This window comes from Hemitrygon akajei, chromosome 6 (assembly GCF_048418815.1).
Source record: "Hemitrygon akajei chromosome 6, sHemAka1.3, whole genome shotgun sequence".
Taxonomy (NCBI): domain Eukaryota; kingdom Metazoa; phylum Chordata; class Chondrichthyes; order Myliobatiformes; family Dasyatidae; genus Hemitrygon; species Hemitrygon akajei.
The window spans coordinates 111,205,591-111,226,670 of NC_133129.1; the positions used below are offsets into that span (position 1 = coordinate 111,205,591).

The 21,080-nt window shown below is 41.0% G+C and overlaps 1 protein-coding gene across 1 annotated transcript in view; it reads left to right on the forward strand.

The window, feature by feature from the left end:
* The window catches only part of LOC140728752 (mucin-6-like), a 33,787-nt gene extending 16,962 nt beyond the window's left edge, over positions 1-16,825 (forward strand). Inside the window, exons 3-4 of the mRNA XM_073047699.1 lie at positions 14,845-14,917; positions 16,705-16,825. Of these exons, the coding sequence (XP_072903800.1) occupies positions 14,845-14,917; positions 16,705-16,808 (177 nt within the window). The 3' untranslated portion in view covers positions 16,809-16,825. The remainder of the gene's footprint in view (positions 1-14,844; positions 14,918-16,704) is intronic.
* Positions 16,826-21,080: the final 4,255 nt, after the last annotated feature.

The window sequence follows — 21,080 nt, forward strand, 5'->3', positions numbered from 1 at the left end:
TGGTAAGAGGGATTGGTATGAAGGCAGGTGTGGGGAATGGAGAAGTATTGAGGGCAGCATTTATAGTGCTAGAAAAGAAACAACATTTTTTGAAAAAAAGGATATCTCACATGTTCTAGATTGAAAATCCTTATTCTGAGAACAGATGTAGCAGAGACAGAAGTACTGAGGGTATAGTGTTTCACAGAGTGGGAAGAGGTATTGTTACATACCCTGTGGGTATCTTGTGACTGTCTTATGACCATGATGTAATTGAGTGTCTTGTGAGCATGATGTCATTGTCTTGTGATGGTGGGGTGATGTAATTTTCCCACTGGTGTTAAGGTCACATGGTGTAATTTTCCCACCAGTGTGAGGTCACCTGATGCCATGTTCCAACAGGTAAATAAGGGAAAACCCCTGTTATTACGCGGGTAGTTTGTTAGTTTTGCTGTGTATTCAGCTCATGACGCAGTTTAGTTTTATATTTTTTAAAGAAGAAATATAAGGACTCAATTAATACAACAATTAATATATATAGAAAAAAAATAATTCAAATACTGTGTTGCCCTTAAGGCATTTATTTAGCTTTATTACATTTTTGGTTCAGTACTTCGTTTGTAACTATTTTCTGGTTAAAGTTAAGGTTGATAACTACGTTGCAGTTGATGAAGGTAAATTCATTGTCTGTGATGTATCATGGCATGTGATGACATCACACCCAGATTTGCTGCGTCTTGTGGGTAAATACTGGTTTGGAGAAACGGGAAGGCGGGGGGCTTGTGTGTGTAGGATCAACGTGAAAAAAGTTCCATTTCTACGCACTAAGAAACATTGTAAAAGCAACACCTTTTCACCATACGTTAATGTGGAAGAGTGAACAGTAAACGATTAATCTTACTGTGATCCTGTCCTCATTGACTTTGGTTTAACTTGGTGTTTGGTTCAGAGTTTCTACACCCTGCACAAGAACATTATAGTGAAAAGGCAGCATTATTTGGTGTTTCAACAAGTGGTATGATGGCCGCGCGATCAAGCGTCAAGTCAATGCCATCCAGCACCAAGAGCAGTAGGGCATCAGCAAATAAGGCTGCCCTTGCAAGAGCTAAAGCAGGAGCCACCAAGGTGCGAGCATCATACGCTGAATAAGAAGCAAAACTGAAAATGGAAAAGGCTGCCAGAGAATCGGAAAACCAGAGAGAAGAGGCTGCCAGAGAAGCCGAAAACCAGTTGGAAAAGGTAAGGATAGAAGTAGAGTTAGAAGTGCTGGCGCTCCACCGAGAAGCAGCTGCAGCCATGGCAGAAGCAGAAATGTTAGAAAGCGCTGAAGAAATGCATGTTCTAGATGAAGCAGTAAAATCTATATCAGAAAGGACCAAATTGGAATGCACCAGCGAATATGTCCGATCTCAAATGGACCTGAAGATTTGTTCCTCCTCTCCATACTTACCTGCTGACGTCCCATTCCATGAGAAGTCACAGGGAAGCCCAATTGCATCACATCCATCTGAGGAAGAGAATTCACACTTGCAACCTTGCAACGAACACGAGAATGATAGGGCTGACGATAAATACTTCTCGACACCAAACTTACCAAACTTGGCAAGAGAAGAGGCAGAGGCTGAAGTCAGAACAGCAAATCCCATAATGAACGTACACGCTCAGTCATATGCCCACCAACGTATTCCCCCAGCCAGCATGCCACTTGCAGTTGAACCCTTGGCACAGTATTTAGCACGACGAGATCTCATCACTTCAGGACTATACCAGTTTGACGATAAGCCTGAAAATTACCATGCATGGTACTCCTCATTCACCAGTGCAACTGGCTGAGTCCAGCTCACAGCAACCGAAGAGTTGGATCTTATGACAAAATGGCTGGGAAAGGAATCATGTGAATAGGTGAGACGCATACGTTCAGTGTACAACAACAACCCCAAGCTAGCCTTACGCAAAGCATGGGAAAGACTTCGGGAATGCTATGCATCCCCTGAAATTATTGAAACGGCACTATTTCGACGGCTGGAAAATTTTCCTAGCGTGTCAGCCAAGGACCACACTAAACTAAGAGAACTCAGAGATTTACTCATGGAGATTGAAGGCGCTAAAGAAGACAGCTATTTAACTGACCTGTCATATCTAGATACTTCATAAGGAATTGGACCAATCATGGACAAACTTCTGTTTGGGCTGCAGGAAAGGTGGGTGTCTGTTGGCTCAGAGTACAAGGAAGAGAACAGTGGTCGATTCCCTCCCTTTAAGTATTTTACTAGGTTTGTGTGCGAGGAGGTGAAGAAGCGAAACAACCCTAACTTCATGAGTCAAGGTAGCAGTATAACTCACACCAAGCCAGTTAAATCCACTTCTTTGCGCTAAGAGGCCCTGCAAAACAGCTAAGGTCTGATTGCGGCACGAACTTTGTTGGAGCGTCCAAGGAGCTGGGGATGGACAAAACGGTGCAAAGGTACCTCAGTGAGCAGGGATGCAACTGGGAGTTCAACACACCACATGCCTCTTACATGGGTGGCTCATGGGAGCGGATGATTGGTATCGCCAGAAGGATCCTTGATTCAATGTTTCTGCAGTAACGCACCTGCCTGACCCACGAAGTACTGTGCACACTAATGGCAGAGGTCACAGCCATTATAAATGCGCGACCACTTCTACTTGTGTCTTCCAACCCGGTAAGCCCCTTCATACTCTCGCCATCAATGCTTCTTACGCAGAAGGCAGGAGTTCCCTCTCCACCTGGGGACTTCTCAGATATGGGTTTGTACACAAGGTAATGGAGACAGGTTCAGGCTCTCGCGTATCAGTTTTCTGGTCCTGTTGGAGCCATGAATATCTGCCTTTGTTGCAACACAGACAAAAGTGGACAGAACCCCTCAGGAACCTTCAAGCTGGCGATCTAGTTCTGCTCAGGGACAAGCAGTTTGCCCGCAACTGCTGGCCAATGGCCAGAATCACTGCCACATTCCCTGGTAGGGATGGACATGTCAGGGAGGTTGAGTTGAAAACTACTGACCAAGGTGATGTGAAAACTTACCTAAGACCAGTTGCAGAAGTCGTTCTACTTCTACCTAAAGACTGATCTAGAGACTAAAGTTCTGTATCATGTTCATAGTGACCTTACAAAGGTCAGGTTTTATTTAGCTTTATTACATTTTTGGTTTAGTACTTCCTTTGTAACTATTTTCTGGTTAAAGTTAAGGTTGATAACTACATTGCAGTCATTGAAGGTAAATTCATTGTCTGTGATGTATCATGGCATGTGATGACATCACACCTGGTTTCGCCGCATCTTGTGGGTAAGTACTGGTTTGGAGAAACAGGAAAGCGGGGGGCTTGTGTGTGTAGGATCAATGTGAGAAAAGTTCCATTTCTACGCACTAAGAAACATAATAGAAGCAATGCTTTTCACCATACGTTAATGTGGAAGAGTGAACATTAAACGGTTAATCTTACTGCGATCCTGTCCTCATTGACTTTGGTTTAACTTGGTGTTTGGTTCAGAGTTTCTACATCCTGCACGAGAACACTATGAATACATTAATAAGTCTGAGAGAAAAAAGAACACCTATCCAACACCATCTCTTGGCATTTAGAAAAAAGGAGGGTGAAAAAAACATAAAAGACAGAGGAAAGAAAGGAGAGAAGAATAAAGAAGAGAAAAAATGAAAAAGTAGGCATCCAGCTCTCAGAGTCAGTTTAAAATACAAATGAAAGAAACTAGCTTATAAGGGATATATTAATTTAAAAAAATTAAAATAAATAGATTAAACAATCTGGGCATTTAAGTAATCCAAATATGGTTGCCAAATCTCAATGAATATACTGTATCCATTCCTAAGGGTGTAAGTAATCTTCTCAAGGGGTATACAACTTTGCATTTCTTTATTCCAGTGATCAATATGTACAAGGGAATCAGATTTCCATGTTACCGCTATGCATTTCCTGGCCACTGACAGCGCAATTTTAATAAATTTGGATTTATTTCTGGGGAGGTTAACTTTCAAAACTGCTAAATTCACCAGAAGAAATAATTCTGGGTCTAGGGGGAAATCCATCCCCAGAATCTTCCCCAGTATCTCCCCCAGATCTATCCAAAAAGATCTCAGTTTCGTGCATAGCCAGGTGGAATGCAAAAAGGTACCAACTTCTATGCCACACCTGAAACACTTGTCGGAAATTTCTGGTTTATTTTTATGTATTTTTTCAGGTGTCAGATACAACTGCTGTAAAAAATTAAAATGTATCATTCTGTATCTAGAGTTGATAAGACATAGATGTGACCAGCATTGCTGATCAATTACAATGCCCAAATCAGACTCTCATCACTCCCTCGATCTGTATATACCAAGCTTTGGGCATTGGTCCTGGAATAAAGAACACATATTAGAAATAAATTTAGTTGTATTTCCCTTTCGAATTAGAATCTCCATGTCTGAGCACCTTGGTAGGGCCAGTGATGGACCCAAACAGTCCCTCAAAAAAGATCGTAATTGGAGATAGCAGAAAAATGTGTTATTAGATAAATTATACTTCTTTTTAAGTCCCTCAAAAGACATAAATTGCTTCTGCTGATTATAACAATCTTCAATGCGCCTGATAACGTGTTGATACCAGGTGACTAGAAATTTATTACCCAGAGTCATGGGTATTAATCTGTTCTGAGATAGAGGTGTCTTTGAGGATATTCCTTTTTTTAGACCCATAAGTTGTTTAATTTTTTCCCAGATATAAATTATGCATCTCAATAGAGGATTGTTTGTTTCCTTTTAATTAATTTGGAGTCCCATTTATATATAAATTCTTCTGCCATCTCTTCTCCTACCATATGTAAGTCAATTGTAACCCAAGAAGGAATAGTTGTCTCATCAAAAAAAGAAGCAATAAAACATGCTTGTGCAGCTAAATAATATTTTTAAAATCTGGTAATTTTAACCCTCCCAATTTATAGTCCCAGGTCAATTTTTCCATGGAGATTCTAGATATTTTACCCAACCACAAAAATAGATGAATCTGTCCTTTGAGAATCTTTTAAAAATTATTGGAAAATGGGATAGGTAAAGACTGAAAAAGATACTGAACTCCTGGCATTATCTTCAGTTTTATGCAGTTTAACCTGCCCATCAGTGTGATGGGCAGGTTTATCCACCTACATAGGTCTTCCTTGACATTCTGCAGCAAGGGGAGATAATTAAGTTTATAAAGGTCATCCAAATTATGATTAAACTTAATCCCCAGATATTTCATGTTGGATTTAACCCATCTAAACTGAGTACCATATTGATATTGGGCGTAGTCTCCTTTACCTAAAGGTAAAATTTCATTTTTATTCCAATTTATTTTATATCCCAAGACTATGCCATAATTGTCCAGCAAGGCCCCAAGTCTTACCAAAGAGCCGGCCGGGTCAGCCAAATATACTCAAATGTCATCAGCAAATAAATTAATTTTATATTCTTCCTGGGCCACTTTAATCCCCTTTATGTCTGGATCCCAACTAACAGCCTCAGCCAATGGCTCTATTGCCAGAACAAATAGAGCTGGAGATAATGGGCAACCTTGCCTACTAGATCTATGTAGAGAGAAAACTGGTGAAATCTGCCCATTCGTAATTATTTTGGCCTTAGACTGGTGATAAAGTGCTCTTATTCAATTTATGAATATTTGGCCTGAACCAAATTTTTTAATTGTTTTAAATTAAAAAAATCCCATTCAAGTCTGTCAAAGGCCTTTTCAGCATCTAAAGCCACTGCTACAGTCGGGTCCATCTTTGTCTTAGCTAAATGTAATATAGTCAATAGTCTGCCAATATTATCAGATAATTGTCTATTTTTAATAAATCCTGTTTGATTGGATTTAATCAATTTTGGCAGATATCAAGCTAACCTATTAGCCAATGCCTTTGCTATAATTTTATAGTCTGTATTTAAAAGTGAGATAGGCCTGTAAGATGCTGGTTTTAGCGGATCCTTATCCTTCTTAAGAATTAACATAATAATTGCTGTTGAAAAGGAGCATTAATTGATCCTTAAATTCTCTATAAAATTCAGGGGGAAGACCATCATCTTCTGGCAATTTATTAGCCTGTATAAGCCTAGGACTCTTTCAATTTCATCCCTAGAAAAAGGGGCATTCAATTCTTCCTGATCTTGTTGACTCAATTTGGAAAGTGGTAAATTAGACAAGAAATCATCAATTTTCAGTGAGTCACCCACTAATTCTGATTTATATAGTTCTGAATAGAACTGCTTAAAAGTATCATTTATTTCTTTTGGCTTATATGAAATCTTACCTTCCCTTGTTTGAATCGCATTTATTATTCTGGAGGTTTCTTCCACCCTCAATTGCCAAGATAGTTCTTTATGGGTTCTCTCTCCTAATTCATTATATTGTTGTTTTGATTTTAGTATCATTTTTTCTATTCTATAGGTTTGTTTTGTGTTATACTCTAATTTTTTATTTATTAATTTTTTATAATTTTCCTCTGTTGTTGAATTCTGACAATCTTTTTCTAATGGTGTTATTTCTTTCTCCAATGTTACATATTTACTTTTTATACCCTTAACATATCCAATTATCTGTCCTCTTAAGTATGCTTTTAATGTATCCCTTAATAAGAAATTATTGACAGTAGAGGGTGAGTTCGTCTCACAGAACAATTATATTCCAGCTCTAATAAAACTGCAAAACTCTGGTCTTTTCAACAGCAAAGGATTAAAATGCCATCTATATATTGTTTTTTGTTTATCAGGCATTTCAATTGATAAAATTAAAGGAGAATGGTCCGAGAGTAGTCTAGCGGCATATTTTGTTTGAATGATCCTACTTTCTAATTTAGTTGATATTAGAAATAAGTCAATTCTGGAGTAGGAATCATATTGTTTTGAATAGAAAGAGTAGTCTCTTTCCCTTGGATGCTGCCATCTCCAAGCATCCATTATATTCAAGTCCTTCATGAAGGCCAGGGTGGTTTTTGCTGCCCTGACCTTCACGACTTTTTTAACTGGTCTATCTAAAATTGGATCCAGACAAAAATTGAAATCCCCTCCAATTAAGATATTTTCATATCCATAAACAACTTTCAAAAAAATATTTTGGAAAATTTCACATCATCATAATTGGGGGCATATACATTCAGAAGTGTCCAGGATTCTGAATATATTTGACAATTGACCGTAACAAATCTCCCGGCCGGATCTATAATAGTACCCTTCACCTTCACTGGCAAATTCTTCCCTGTCGATACTGCCACTCCTCTGGCTTTAGAACCATGGAACCATAGAACACTACAGCACAGTACAGGCCCTTCATCCCTCCATGTTGTGCCAACCCATATAATCCTTAAAAAAAGTACTAAACCCACACTACTCCATAACCCTCCATTTTTCTTTCATTCATGTGCCTGTCCAAGAGGCTCTTAAATACCCCTAATGTTTTAGCCTCCACCACCATCGCTGCCAAGTCATTTCAGGCACTCACAACCCTCTGTGTAAAAAACTTACCCCTGATGGCTCCCCTAAACTTCCCTCCCTTAATTTTGTACATATGCCCTCTGGTGTTTGCTATTGGTGCCCTGGGAAACAGGTACTGACTATCCACCCTATCTATACCTCTCATAATCTTGTAGACTTCTATCAAGTCCCCTCTCATTCTTCTACGCTCCTAAGAGAAAAGTCCCAGCTCTGCTAACCTTGCTTCATATGACTTGTTCTCCAATCCAGGCAACATCCTGGTAAATCTCCTCTGCACCCTCTCCATAGCTTCCACATCCTTCATATAATGAGGTGACCAGAATTGAACACAATGTTCTAAGTGCAGTCTCACCAGAAATTTGTAGAGTTGCAACATGGCCTCTCTACTCTTGAACTCAATTCCTCTGTTAATGAAGCCTAGCATCCCAAAGGCCTTCTTAACTACCCTATCAATCTGTGCAGCGACCTTGATAGATGTATGGATTTGAACCCCAAGGTCCCTTTGTTCATCTACACTCTTAAGTAACTGACCATTAATCCTGTACTCAGTCTTCTGGTTTGTCCTTCCAAAATGCATCACCTCACACTGGTCCGGATTGAACTCCTCCGGTCTTCTCCTATCGTTTTGCATTTTCTCCTCCCCCTCCTACTTTCAAATCTCTTACTATCTTTCCTTTCAGTTAGTCCTGACGAAGAGTCTTGGCCCGAAACGTCAACAGTGCTTCTCCCTATAGATGCTGCCTGGCCTGCTGCATTCCACCAGCATTTTGTGTATGTGGCTTGAACTCCATCTGCTATTTTTTCTGCCAAACTCTGCAGCCTGTCTAAATCCTCTTGTAACCTTTGACCACCTATAGCTCCATCCACAGCTCCTCCAATCTTCGTGTCATCTGCAAACTTACTCACCCATCCTTCCGCCTCAACATCCAGGTCATTTATAAAAATCACAAATAGCAGGGTCCCAGGACAGATCCCTGCGGCACTCCACTAGTCATTGACCTCCAGGCAGAATACTTTCCTTCCACAACTACCCTCTGCTTTCTTCCTTTAAGCCAATGTTTTATCCAAACAGCCAAGGTTCCACTGATCCCATGCCTCATGACTTTCCGGATGAGTCTCTGATGAGGGACCTTGTCAAAAAAAAGTCCATGTAGACCACATCCACTGCCCTACCCTCATCAATTTCTTTTGTTACCTCTTCAAAAAACTCAATCAGGCTTGTTTGGCACGATCTTCCCTTCACAAAGCCATGTTGACTATCCATGAGTAGACTGTACTTCTCCAAATGCTTGTAGATTCTATCCTTAAGAATCCTTTCCAGTAGTTTGCATACCATTAAGGAGGACGCTATTACTTGACCAACCCATCCTCTCTTTAATTTGTTATGTTTTGTCACTGTAAGATGAGTTTCTTGAAGAAAGGTAATATCAATATGACTTTTTTTAAGATAGGCCAGGGCCTTTTTCCTTTTTATCGGTCCATTTATCCCATTAACATTAAGACTTAAAAATTTAATTGCTCTATTCATAGTAATCAGATTTTATTGGTTGATAAATCCTGCCCACAAGGAAATATAAATTAATCCCACTTCTTTGAGATATTTGGTGCCATCCTCAATAGAGTATAGAAAATAGAAAGGAAACCAGAAAGGAAAAAAAATAAAAGAAAAAAAGAAATAAAGAAAAGGAAAAGGGAGAAAAACCCTCCCAACTGTCGCTCCAAGTCCACGGCGCCTTAACCCCTCTTACTGTGGGGTCCGATAAATATCGCACTAAAGATAGACATTCTTTAACAAATAACATATTTAATCTTTTTTTAAAAAAATGAGACGAAAAAATTATCCACTCCCCCAATAACTCCTTAACATCTCTAAAAATAAATTGTATTCCACACCCGTTATTACTAAATATCTAACATCATCTATAATATTGAAAGTAAATATCATTAATATAGCAATACATCCAAATAAAGAAGAGAATTCAAAGAAGCTTACTAAATATAACCCTAAATATTGTAACTTAATACATATCCAGCATACCAAAATTAAACATATCAAAAGATGATATCCATATAATCAAAGCTATTCATACTAGTTATAACAAAATTAGATTAACTATATAGTTGCTAAGTAGTATGATTCAAGAAGACCATCCATAATCAATATTTTAAATCATAATAGTCTTTATCCATAATCATATAGATTCGAAGTTCAAGATTATAATGTTGTTAAAATTAATCTATACTAATAAAGAAAATCAAATAATTTTCTTCATATATTTTGTCCAAGATACATCTTTCTAGGCCTCTTGTTCCAGAAGAATATTCTGAATCACGATGTCTCAGATATTTTTTGAATAAAGTTTATCGCCTCCTGGGGGTTAGTAAAAAATTTCCTTCCTCCATCCGACAGAGTAATTCTCAGCTTTGCTGAATATAATAAAGAATATTGAAGACCTTTATTCTTTAATAACCTCCTTGTTAAGTCAAAGTCTTTCCTTTTTCTGAACAAGGCCACACTAATATCTGGAAAGAAGAATATCTTTCCCCCTTCAAACTCTAATAGGCCATTTCTCTCTCTGGCCTCTATTGCTGCAGCTCGTAATACTTTCTGTTTATCTTGATACTTCAAAAAGTGTATAAGTATGGAGGTGGTTGGGGGATTAAAGTCCTGTGGGCTCTTTCTATAATTAATTCTTTGTCAAAATGCTTTATCCCCAGAACTTTGGGGATCCATTCTTGAAACAAAGTTACCGGGTCTCTTCCTTCCAGTCCCTCTTTTAAACCCACTATTTTGATATGATTTCTTCTGCTATTGTTTTCAAGGGAGTGCAGTTTATCCATTATTTTAACTTTCTCTTTTTTTTTACTTTACTTTTTTTACCTCCAGGAATCTTTTTCTTTTTCTAGGCTTTGCAATCTATTCACAACATCCTTTGTATTGTTTTCTAAATCATGGGTTTGCATATTTAAAGATTCCAAAGTCTGCTTCATTTCCTTAGATTCTTGCATGATAAGGTCTAAATAACTCTCGAATTTGTCCATCCTACTGGTTAAAGTCTGGACTGCATCGGCCAACTCATGAATCGTGGCCGCCAGGTCACTGCCCGCGCAGTCACTGTGTCACGCTGCCTCCATCCTCAGACCTTCTGCAGGCTCAGAGGAACTTTCTGACGAGCAGGCCTCATCATCATTACTCCCGTGTCCCTTAACTCCAGACGCTCCCAGGAGTGCCAGGCCGGCAGCGATAGCGCCAGTAGGATTTCCACAAATTTTCCTTTTAACCATTGCTAAACCATTGCTAATATTAAGGTTATATGAGAGCCTTATAAACAGGTTATAAAGAACTTTTCGTAGGAGTTATTCAGGGAAGTGTCTGATCAATGGCACAATATCATGTGACCCCCTCCAGTTTAGTTTTAAAGTGGAGTTTTACTTTCTATTTTAAGGTGCAAAGGTTATTGCCAGCAGTTTCGCCAATCGCTGCCAGTTTTTGTTTGTGGCAACTTGGTTTTACCTCTACAGTCTAGTATTGGGGAGTGAAGACCTTACCAAAGTAAGGTACCCGAAGGTTTAAGTGAAGTTGGTGTCATTCAGCAGTTTTATAAAGGATCGACCTTATTGAATCTCTGTTCAGGAATAGTGGCCTGCATCTGATTTAACCCCTGCAAGATCAGGAAGGGTTGTGCAGTGTTCACACTGCAGCAAAAAGGTCAGTTCCTTTAAGCCATTTTATTTCTTTCATCGTGAATCCTTTGGACAAGGCATTTCTCGGCTGGGATCAGCAGTAATGTCACATCTTCCAAGAAATCAGTTTTCAGGAAAGTCTCTCCTTACTGACTGTATAAATCACTTGGACTTTCGAATTTACCACTTTAAGACTATGTTTGAATTTACCACTTTAAGAGTATTACAAAGTTTGGCTGTTTGTTAAATTGCCATATAGCAGTTAATTTCCCTTTAGTCATTTGTTTACTTTTCACTTTTGTTGAGCAGAGTTTAATAAATGTTTATGCTTGTTTATAAAATCTGACTCAATTCTATGTTCATTGTTGCCCACCACATAACAGTATCGACAAGATAACCGTGAGAAATATTGGGTTTGCAAAAGAAGTCTATTTACCTCAGGAGTTCTCCTCCATAATTCTGACTGCAGTTTACAGACAACCAGCGGCAAACTATAATCAAGTGCTTGAGATACTGCATGCTGCCATCTCCAAACAAGAAACAGTCCATTCCAAAACATTTCAAATCGCAGTCAGGAACTTCAACTAGGTTTTTTTGAAGAAAACCCTGTCCGATTACAATCAGCATATAATTTGAGGCACCAGAGGCACCAACAGTCTACTACTGTTAGACTAAGATAAGGAATGCCTACCGTTCCATGCTCAGACCACATTCCGTTAAATTGGATCACTTGGCTGCACTTGTCCTGAAGAACTAATCTCCAGAGATTAGGTCAATGAAGAGGTGGTTGCAAGAAGCAGAGGAGAGACTACGGGATTGCTTCAAATCAGTGGACTGGTCTGTGTTCATGGACCCATCGGTGGATCTGATTGAATACACCATGGTTGTCACAGATATTAAAACAGTTGTAGACCAGTATGTCCCCACAAAATCATTCAGAGTTTTCCATAATCAGTAGCTCTGGATGAACCATGAGATCCACAACCTGCTGAGAGCCAGATCAGAGGCATTCAGGTCTAGTGACCCAAGAAAATTATGATCTAGGTACAATCTCTGAAAGCCATCTCATGGCCAAAGTCTGGACTAAACTTGAATCAACAAAGAATGTTCGACATTTTTGGCAGGGCTTGAAAACAATCACCTCTTAAAAAGTTAAATCAAGCAACATAGGTGATAACAGGGCTTCGCTTCCAAATGAGCTCAATGCCTCCTACGCTCACTTTGACTGTCAAAACATAGAGGAATCATCATGAACTCCCACAGCCCCTGATGACCTGAGATTTCCGTCTTTGAGGCCGAAGTGTGATTAGCCTTCAGGAGGGTGATCCCATGAAAAGCAAAGGCCCAGGTGGGGTACTTGGCCAAGTATTAAAGACCTGTGATGATCAACTGGTTGGAGTTTTCACTGAGATCTTCAACCTCTCCCTTCGGTGATCTGAGGTACAAATGCTGACTTCACTTATTCTGGTGCCTAAGAAGAACGTAGTGACTGCCTCAATGACTATCATCCAGAAGCACTTACATTCACAGTGATGAACTACTTTGCGGGGTTGGTGATGAAATGTATCAACTCCTGCCTGAGAAGTGACTTAGATCAGCTTCAATTTGCCTACTGGAGCAACAGATCCACAGCAGATGCCATCTCATTTGCACTTCACTCAGCCCTGGAACACATGGACAGTAAGATGCATACATCAGAATGCTGTTTATCGACTCTGGCTCGGCATCCCCTCAAAGCTAATCAATAAGCTTCAAGTCCTTGGCTCAATGCATCCCTGCGCAATTGGATCCATGATTTCCTCACTTGCAAATCCCATTCAGTTTGGATTAGCAACACAGTCACCATCAGCACAAGTGCATCACAAGGCAGTGTGCTTAGCCCCCTGCTCTACTCACTTTACACTTTAGACTGTGTGGTTAAGCACAGCTCCATTGCCATATTCTAGTTTTGCTGATGACACCACTGTTGTTGGCCAAATCAAAGGTGGTGATGAAGCAGCACATAGGAGGGAGAATGAAAAACTAGCTGAGTGGTACCACAACAATGACCTCTTATTCAATGTCAGCAAGACCAAGGAGCTGATTATTGGCTTCAGGAGGAGAAAACCAGAGATCCATGAGACAGTACTCACTAGGGAATCAGCAACTGTAAGTTTATCTGTGTTACCATTTCAGAGGACCTGTCCCAGACCCAGCATGAAAGAACAACTACGAAGAAAGCATGTAAGTGCGTCTACTTCCTTAGAAGTTTGCAAATATTTGGCATGGTATCTAAAACTTTGACAAACTTCCATAGTTATGCAATGCAGAGTATATTGACTGGCTGCACCACAACCTACTATGGAAACACCAGTGCTCTCGAACGGAAAATACCACATAAATAATGCATACTGTCCAATCCATCACGGGTAAAGCCATCCCCACCTCTGAGCACATCTACATGAAGTGTTGTAACAGGAAAGCAGCATCCATCATCTGGGACCCCCACCACGCAGGTCATGTTCTCTTCTCACTGCTGCCAACAGGAAGAAGGTACAGAAGCCTCAGGACTCACACTACTAGTTTCAGGAACAGTTATTAACCCTTAACCATCAGGCTCTTAAACTAAAGGGAATAACTTCACTCAATTTCACTTGCCCCATCATTGAAATGTTCCCACAACCTATGGGCTTACTTTCAGGGTGGGGAGAGGAATGGTCAGGATAACAGTGAAGATTATTAGGTTTATAAAAGATATCAGTAGACAGTTTGTCTCCAGAGAAGGAGACAGAGAAAGGGGAGAGAGATGTCAGAAATGAACCAAGTGAATTTAAGGGCAGGATGGAAGTTGGAAATTTATATTTCCAATTATCTGTTATCTTTGTAAGGTTTTAATTATATTTATTTGTCTGATGTTTTAATTGTTTTAAATTAAGTTTTTGTAATTATTTAAATAGGTTTGAATAAATTTTAAATATTTCTGTTGATATTGAAACACGCTGACTTGATATTGCTAGGGGTTTAGCAATTTCACCCCTCAGGCCACACACCACTAGAGCATATAGAGTATATTCACATCACACAAACCAATCTTCCATCCTTGGACTCACTTTACACCACACACTGTCGGAGCAGTGCTGCCAGGATAATCAAGGACACGACCCACCCAGCCAACACACTTTTTGTCCCTCTTCCCTCTGGGAGAAGGTTCAGGAGCAAGGTTCGTACAGCCAGATTTGGAAACAGCTTCTTTCCAACTGTGATAAGACTGCTGAATGGATCTTGACCAGGATCTGGGCCATATCTTCCAAATATCCGGAGCTAACTTGCACTACCTTACTTTCCCTTTTCTATTTTCTAATTATGATTTATAATTTAAATTTTTTTATTATATTTACTTGGATTTGTACTTCAGGGAGCACGAAGCGCAGAATCAAATATCGCTGTGATGATTGTACGCTCTAGTATCAATTGTTTGGTGACAATAAAGTAAAGTATTGTATTGTAAGTATTCCCTTAGCTCTAGAGTTTAGTGCCCTAGCTTTCTGCATTCAATAGAGGGAATCATAGTGGACACTGGATGCAGGCCTGAGCACTGACCAAATCTACAGTGACCTTGCCTATCAGCTGGTAACCTTGCTCTGGGTTGTTTCATATTGACTCTGTGCTTAATAATGTCTAATGTTTTACTTGCAGTTGATTGCTTTATTCTTTTACTCAGAAAAAGATTGTAATTTCCAACCAAGACACGGTGGAAGTCAACAATGAACTCAAGAAATTACCCTATCAGGATGGTAAGGGGAACACTGTTGCTGTCCTGAATCTGACTGAGCATGACATTTTTATGTGTATCGGAAACTGATCTTATTTTTATCATAAGTCCATAAGACCAAAAGGCACAGGAGCAGAATTAAGCCATTTAGCCCATTGAGTATGCTCCACCATTCCATCATGGCTGATCTATATCCTACTCAACCCCACACACTTGCCTTTCAGCATAACCTTTGATGCCATGTCCAATCGGGAAACTGGCAATTTTCACTTTAAATATACCCACAGACTTGGCTTCCACAGCTGCTTGTGGCAGAGCATTCCACAGATTCACTACTCTCTGGTGAAAACATTCCTCCTTACTTCTGTTCTAAAGGGTCGCCCCTCAATTTTGAGGCTGTGTCTTCTAGTTCTGGATACCCCCACGAAAGCAAACATCCTCTCCACATCCACCTTATTCAGTTCAGTTCAGTTCAGTTCAGTTTCAGTTTGTCATTTAGAAACCACAAATGCAATGCAGTTAAAAAATGAGACAACATTCTCCAGAATGATATCACAAAAGCATTAGACAAAACAGACTACACCAGAAAATCCACATGATGTTTGGTAATCCCCAAATCCAGAGTCCAGAGAGACTGCTACATATTAATATCGCACTACCATCTTAGCGCATTCCCTAGAAAGGAGCTCCAAGTCCACCAGACTACCCAGACACACCAAGTCAAGAGACCAACTCTACCACCCAACAAACCAAAAACTAAAGCTACAAGACCTACCCAAAACTACATAGTTATAACATATAGTTACAACAGTGCAGACAATACCATAATTGATAAAAAAACAAACCATGGGCACAGTAAAAAGAGTCCAAAGATGTTAAAATACTATACGTTCAAAAGAAACCACCGCACAGTTTCCACAAGTCCTCAGGGTCCCAATAGACTCGTTATCCCATGCAGGCAGCAGAAGGGAATAATACCCCGCTATGGATTTCCATGGCGCCGCTAGACTCAGCCTCGCAGACGCAGCACACAGTGAAAGCGCCCTGACCGCGGCGGACTCCGAGTCCATCGAACCTCTGAGCCTCCGACCATCCCCTCCGGCACAGCTTCCCTGAGCACCAACCTCTGCCGAACGCACTACGATGCCCCCGCCAACGCGACCCTGAGGACTGGGGGTCTGTTCTTCTCAGCAGAGACCCGGACCTTACAACAGCAGCAGCAACGAAGAAGGCCTGCCTGGAGATTTCCAGACATTCCTCCATGCTCCCATGTCTGGTTTTCATCAGATTAGGATTGTGCACAGCACCCCGCTTGACAAATAACAGATATCAGCTCCAGAGTGACCGCTGTAAACTGCGTCGCGCCGCCATCTTGGTCCTATCAACATTATCTAGTCCTTTCAACATTCAGTAGGTTTCAATGAGATCTCCCCCACATTCAATTTGGCAATCCCCAAATCCAGAGTCCAGAGAGTCTGCTGTGTATTAATATTGCGCTACCATCTTAGCGCGTTCCCCGGAAAGGAGCCCCAAACCCACCAGACAAAACAAGACTACCCAGACACACTAAGTCAGGAGACCAACTCTACCACCCAACAAACCAAAAACTAAAGCTACAAGACCTACACAAACCCACATAGTTATAACATATAGTTACAACAGTGCAGACAATACCATAATTGATTTAAAAAAAGACCATGGGCACAGTAAAAAGAGTCCAAAGATGTTAAAATACTATATGTTCAAAAGAAACCACCACACAGTTTCCACAAGTCCTCAGGGTCCCAATAGACTCATTATCCCACGCAGGCAGCAGAAGGGAATACCCTGCTATGGACTTCCATGGCACCGCCGGACTCAGCCTCGCAGATGCAGCACACGGTGAATGCGCCCCGACCACAGCGGACTCCTAATCCGTCGAACCTCCGAGCCTCTGACCATCCCCTTCAGCACAGCCTCTCTGAGCACTGTTACGAATGTGAAGCAACTCTGAGGGGCCAAAGGGTACAAAGTCGCCCCCTCCTTTCTGAGAATCGCAAGATCACTATTATTTCGGGTCTGAGACCCAGGAAATGAGAGAGAGACATCCAGAATACACAAGGTTTGGAATGTGTCCTGACCTCAGCGGAACGGAACCACTGATAACGGCCATTGTCTCTTGGAGACGGAATTGTGTATTGAGTACTGTACTATTCATTGAAACCCCTCAGGGGACAACCAGAGTGGTCTGGTTGAGGGATTGCAACATCCCAACCTGATTGACATCTGAGACCCCATGAGTAAGGATAAAAGAGGGGTCTGGGAAACAACACCTTTAGACGCACCAGGAGAAACGCTAGAAATCCCGTGACAGTGTTTGATAGCGAAAGCCGGTGGGGGCTCGTGTGCGTCCTCCCTTGCCTGGGGTGGTGGGCTCACCACGGAAGAATGGTTTAGCTAAAGGAGAGGTCACAATTGAACGGCCACGGCAATGAGACACCTGACGGATCGAAATCATAAAGGAAGGTTGGAAAAAAACCCGTAGCAGTAACTGTTCCCATCCTATCTCTCTCTCTCTCTCTCCAACAATTGCAACACAGCGGTCCCCAATGGCTGCAGCCTGCATGAACTGAGTGAACTTTATATTTCCATCGGACTATACATTATCCCCTAGACAACGATAGAGCTTATTTCTTATTGGTTATTATTATACCCGCACTTTTAGATTTAGTATTGACGACGTATATTATCTGTATATTTGCATTGATATTATTTTTGTGTATTTTTACTAATAAATACTGTTAAAAATAGTATCATCAGACTTCAATGGACGTCTCTATCTTTGCTGGTAAGTGACCCAGTTACGGGGTTCGTAACAACGTGGGGCCTCATCTCGAGATTTGATACCAAATTGGAGGGCCAGTAAATCGGGCTTTTAAGTCCAAACTTGGATCTGGTTGTGCGGGTAACCAGACGGGAAACCAGCAAAGATGGACGTAGATGAATTTATAGAAAACCCGACTCCGGAGGCACTAGAGGCTGCCACAAAGTCGGACTTGATAAATATTGGGAAAGGACTAAATCTCGCAGAGGTGAAGTTGTCAATGAAAAAGCGGGAGGTGCGGAGGCCATAACTCAGTATTATATTGTGATGAATGTGTTTTCGGCTGAGGTATTGGAAAATATCCCTGACAAGGTACCAGCTAGTGGGACGGCTCAGTTAGAGTTGGAGAAATTGAGGCTGGACGAGGAACAGAGGAAAAGGGAGTATGAGCTCCAGCTAAAGGAGTTAGAGGTGAAAAGGGAGCAGGAAAGAGCTGAAAAGCAGAGGGAGCATGAAATTAAGTTAAAACAGCTGAAAGAAGCTGAAAAAGAGAAGGAAAGGGAGGGAGTATGAGGAGAAGGAGAAACAGAGGCAACATGAGATGGACATGGAGAAGTTAAGGCAAGAGCAAAGAGCTTAAGGGCCAGACCGAGAGGAGAGATTTAATGTTAGTAGGGAGTTTAGGTTAGTACCTCCGTTTGAGGAGACGGATGTTGATAGTTATTTCTTACATTTTGAAAAGGTGGCAGTGAGTCAGAAGTGGCCCAGAGATCAGTGGGTGGTGTTGTTACAAAGTGTGTTAAAAGGGAAGGCACAACGGGCATATGCGGCATTGTCCATGGAGGAGGAGTAGTCTGAGAATTATGAGAAAGTAAAAGAGGCCATTCTTCGGGCCTATGAATTGGTACCTGAGGCCTATAGACAAAAGTTCAGAAATTTAAAGAAAGGGTGGAATCAGATGTATGCAGAGTTTGCCTATGAGAAGGGTGTTCTCTTGGATCGTTGGTTTGCAGCAGAAATGATGGAAGAAGATTTTCAGCGTCTCGGAGTTAATTCTGATTGAGGAATTTAAAGGTTGTGTTTCGGATGATATCCGGATGTATTTGAACGAGAAGCCGAATAAGTCCATATCCGAATTTGCTAGGTTCGCAGATGAATATGCCCTAACCCACAAGACAAAGTTTTCCTCGAATAAAAGTTACCAGAAAGACCGTGGGAACGGTAGAGAAAGCCCGCCGGCTGAGGCAGAGATCCAGCCGGGAGCTAGTGGTAAAAATAAGGAGGAGGAAAGACAAGACGGCAGGAGGGGTCCTGGCTTGACCTGTTTTAATTGTGGAAAGGTGGGTCATATTGCATCTAAGTGCCTTGCTCCGAAGAAGGAGACAGGAAAAGGGAAAGCAGCAGTCCCTACAGGATGTATTGTGGTGATCAGTAAATCGACGAGAAAGCCCCAGGTAGACAGAATACGAGAGGGGCCTGAGAAATTTATTTCAGAAGGAACCGTGTCTGTGAAAGACGGAGACACACCAGTTCCAGTGCGGATCTGGAGAGACACTGGAGCTGAGCTGTCATTGATTCGCAGTAAGGTACTAGATTTTGGTCCCGAGACTGGAGAGGTAGCTTTGAGAGGCATAGGAAAAGGGACAGAAGCGGTGCCTTTGCATAGGATCATTATAAATTGTGAGCTGGTATCTGGACCAGTTGAAATAGGGGTGCGATCAGAATTTCCGAGAACTGACGTAGACATCCTTCTGGGTAACGATTTAACTGGTGGTGAAGTTTGGTCAGCCATGGAGCTGACGAACAAGCCTGTAAGTGTTGAGGTCCCGCCCCCAGATTCCAAGATCTATCCCGCATGCGCGACCACTCGCAGCATGTCGAGAAAGGCAGCTGAGAACGAGACCAGTTTAAATCAGGCCAGTATCGATTTGGCCGAGACGTTTTTACCGACCCTGTACCAAGAGGAGTTAGAGGGTGGTAAAACGGAGAATAGGAAAGTGAAAGAGAGTAAAGGAGAGGAGGTGGACCTACCCTTAGCCAAGAGGGAATTTATAGAGGCACGAAGTGAAAATGAGAAACAGATAAGGCTGTTAGAAGGTCCAGGGTTGGACATGAATGATCTGTCTGGTTTGACAGAACTGTTTGAAGAAGTTGAAAATTTTAAATGTGTTCCCGATAATGAAATGAGGGCAGTCCTAGATGAAAAGGATGCCATTACCTTGAAGAAGTCTGCTGGGTTGGCAGGTGAGGTTGTTTCAGCCTGCAGGGTTGAGTGTACTCCGGAAGGGAGTTGCCCAGAGAGTAACTGGGAGGATCAGGGGAACTTAGAATTTGAAAAGGGGATGGGTTTTGAAAGCCTGGAAGAGGCAGATGTCCCATTTGAGTGTGTTCATGATGTGGATGCACGTGGTACTGAACTTAGTAATGGAATTCAGGAAAAGTCTGAGGTATTTGATTCAGTTGAAAAGGAATGCAGTCCTTGTGGGTCAGATGGACTTGGTTCAGTGAAGAAAGGGTTAACCTTGGTACTAGTGAGAAGTGAGAATTCCCAGTTATTTGTGTTAGAAGGTGTGTTGAAAGTTAGTGAGGAGATAAAAGGTGGTGAGGTGAATATTATTATTGAAGGGAAAGGGAAAAGTGTAGTTCCTAAATTGAATGAAGAAAATTTAAAGTCTGGATTGATGTCAGAAGCAGTAACCAGGCTGAAGGGACAATGGCTTGGTAACACAGTGCCTGTGAATCAATTACAGGTTGATTTGGAATGTAAAGGTGCCCCACGCACTATTGTTATTCAAGAGTGTGCTGTGAAGAGGCAGAATTTGAAATGCTGTTTGGACAAAGAGGGATCGCTTGCAGATTTTAAACTGAAAACCAATAGAATGAAGGTTCCTGAAGATAAAACTAACGACTTGCTTAAAAATAAAGAATTGTGTGGAAATTCAGCCAATGGGCTACGTTTGGAAAACATTGTTGATAAAATAACTCCTATGAAAGGAGCATGCAAAAGCCTATTCCATACTGGTATACAAGCAAACCACGTGGGAGTTAACTGGAAAAGGGGCAAGGATTGACATGATGCCACTTTAAATAACAGGATCCGGTTTTAAAGGATTTCGACAAAGCATAAAGACAACCCCATGGAAGATTGACTGTTAAGTTTGAAAGTAAAATAAAGATTAGTATTTGCATGAACTTTTGTAATATGCACGTAAGCTAAGATCACAACTCTTTAGTTTTTGTTTGCTGAAGAAAAGGAATAAAAATAGGTGGTTATTAAATTGGAGTCTGATGCTACAAGAATTTATTAAGGTACAAGATATTAAGATATTAAAGTAAGTGACAATGTAATCACTAACTGTTTAGATACTGAGTTGAATGTATA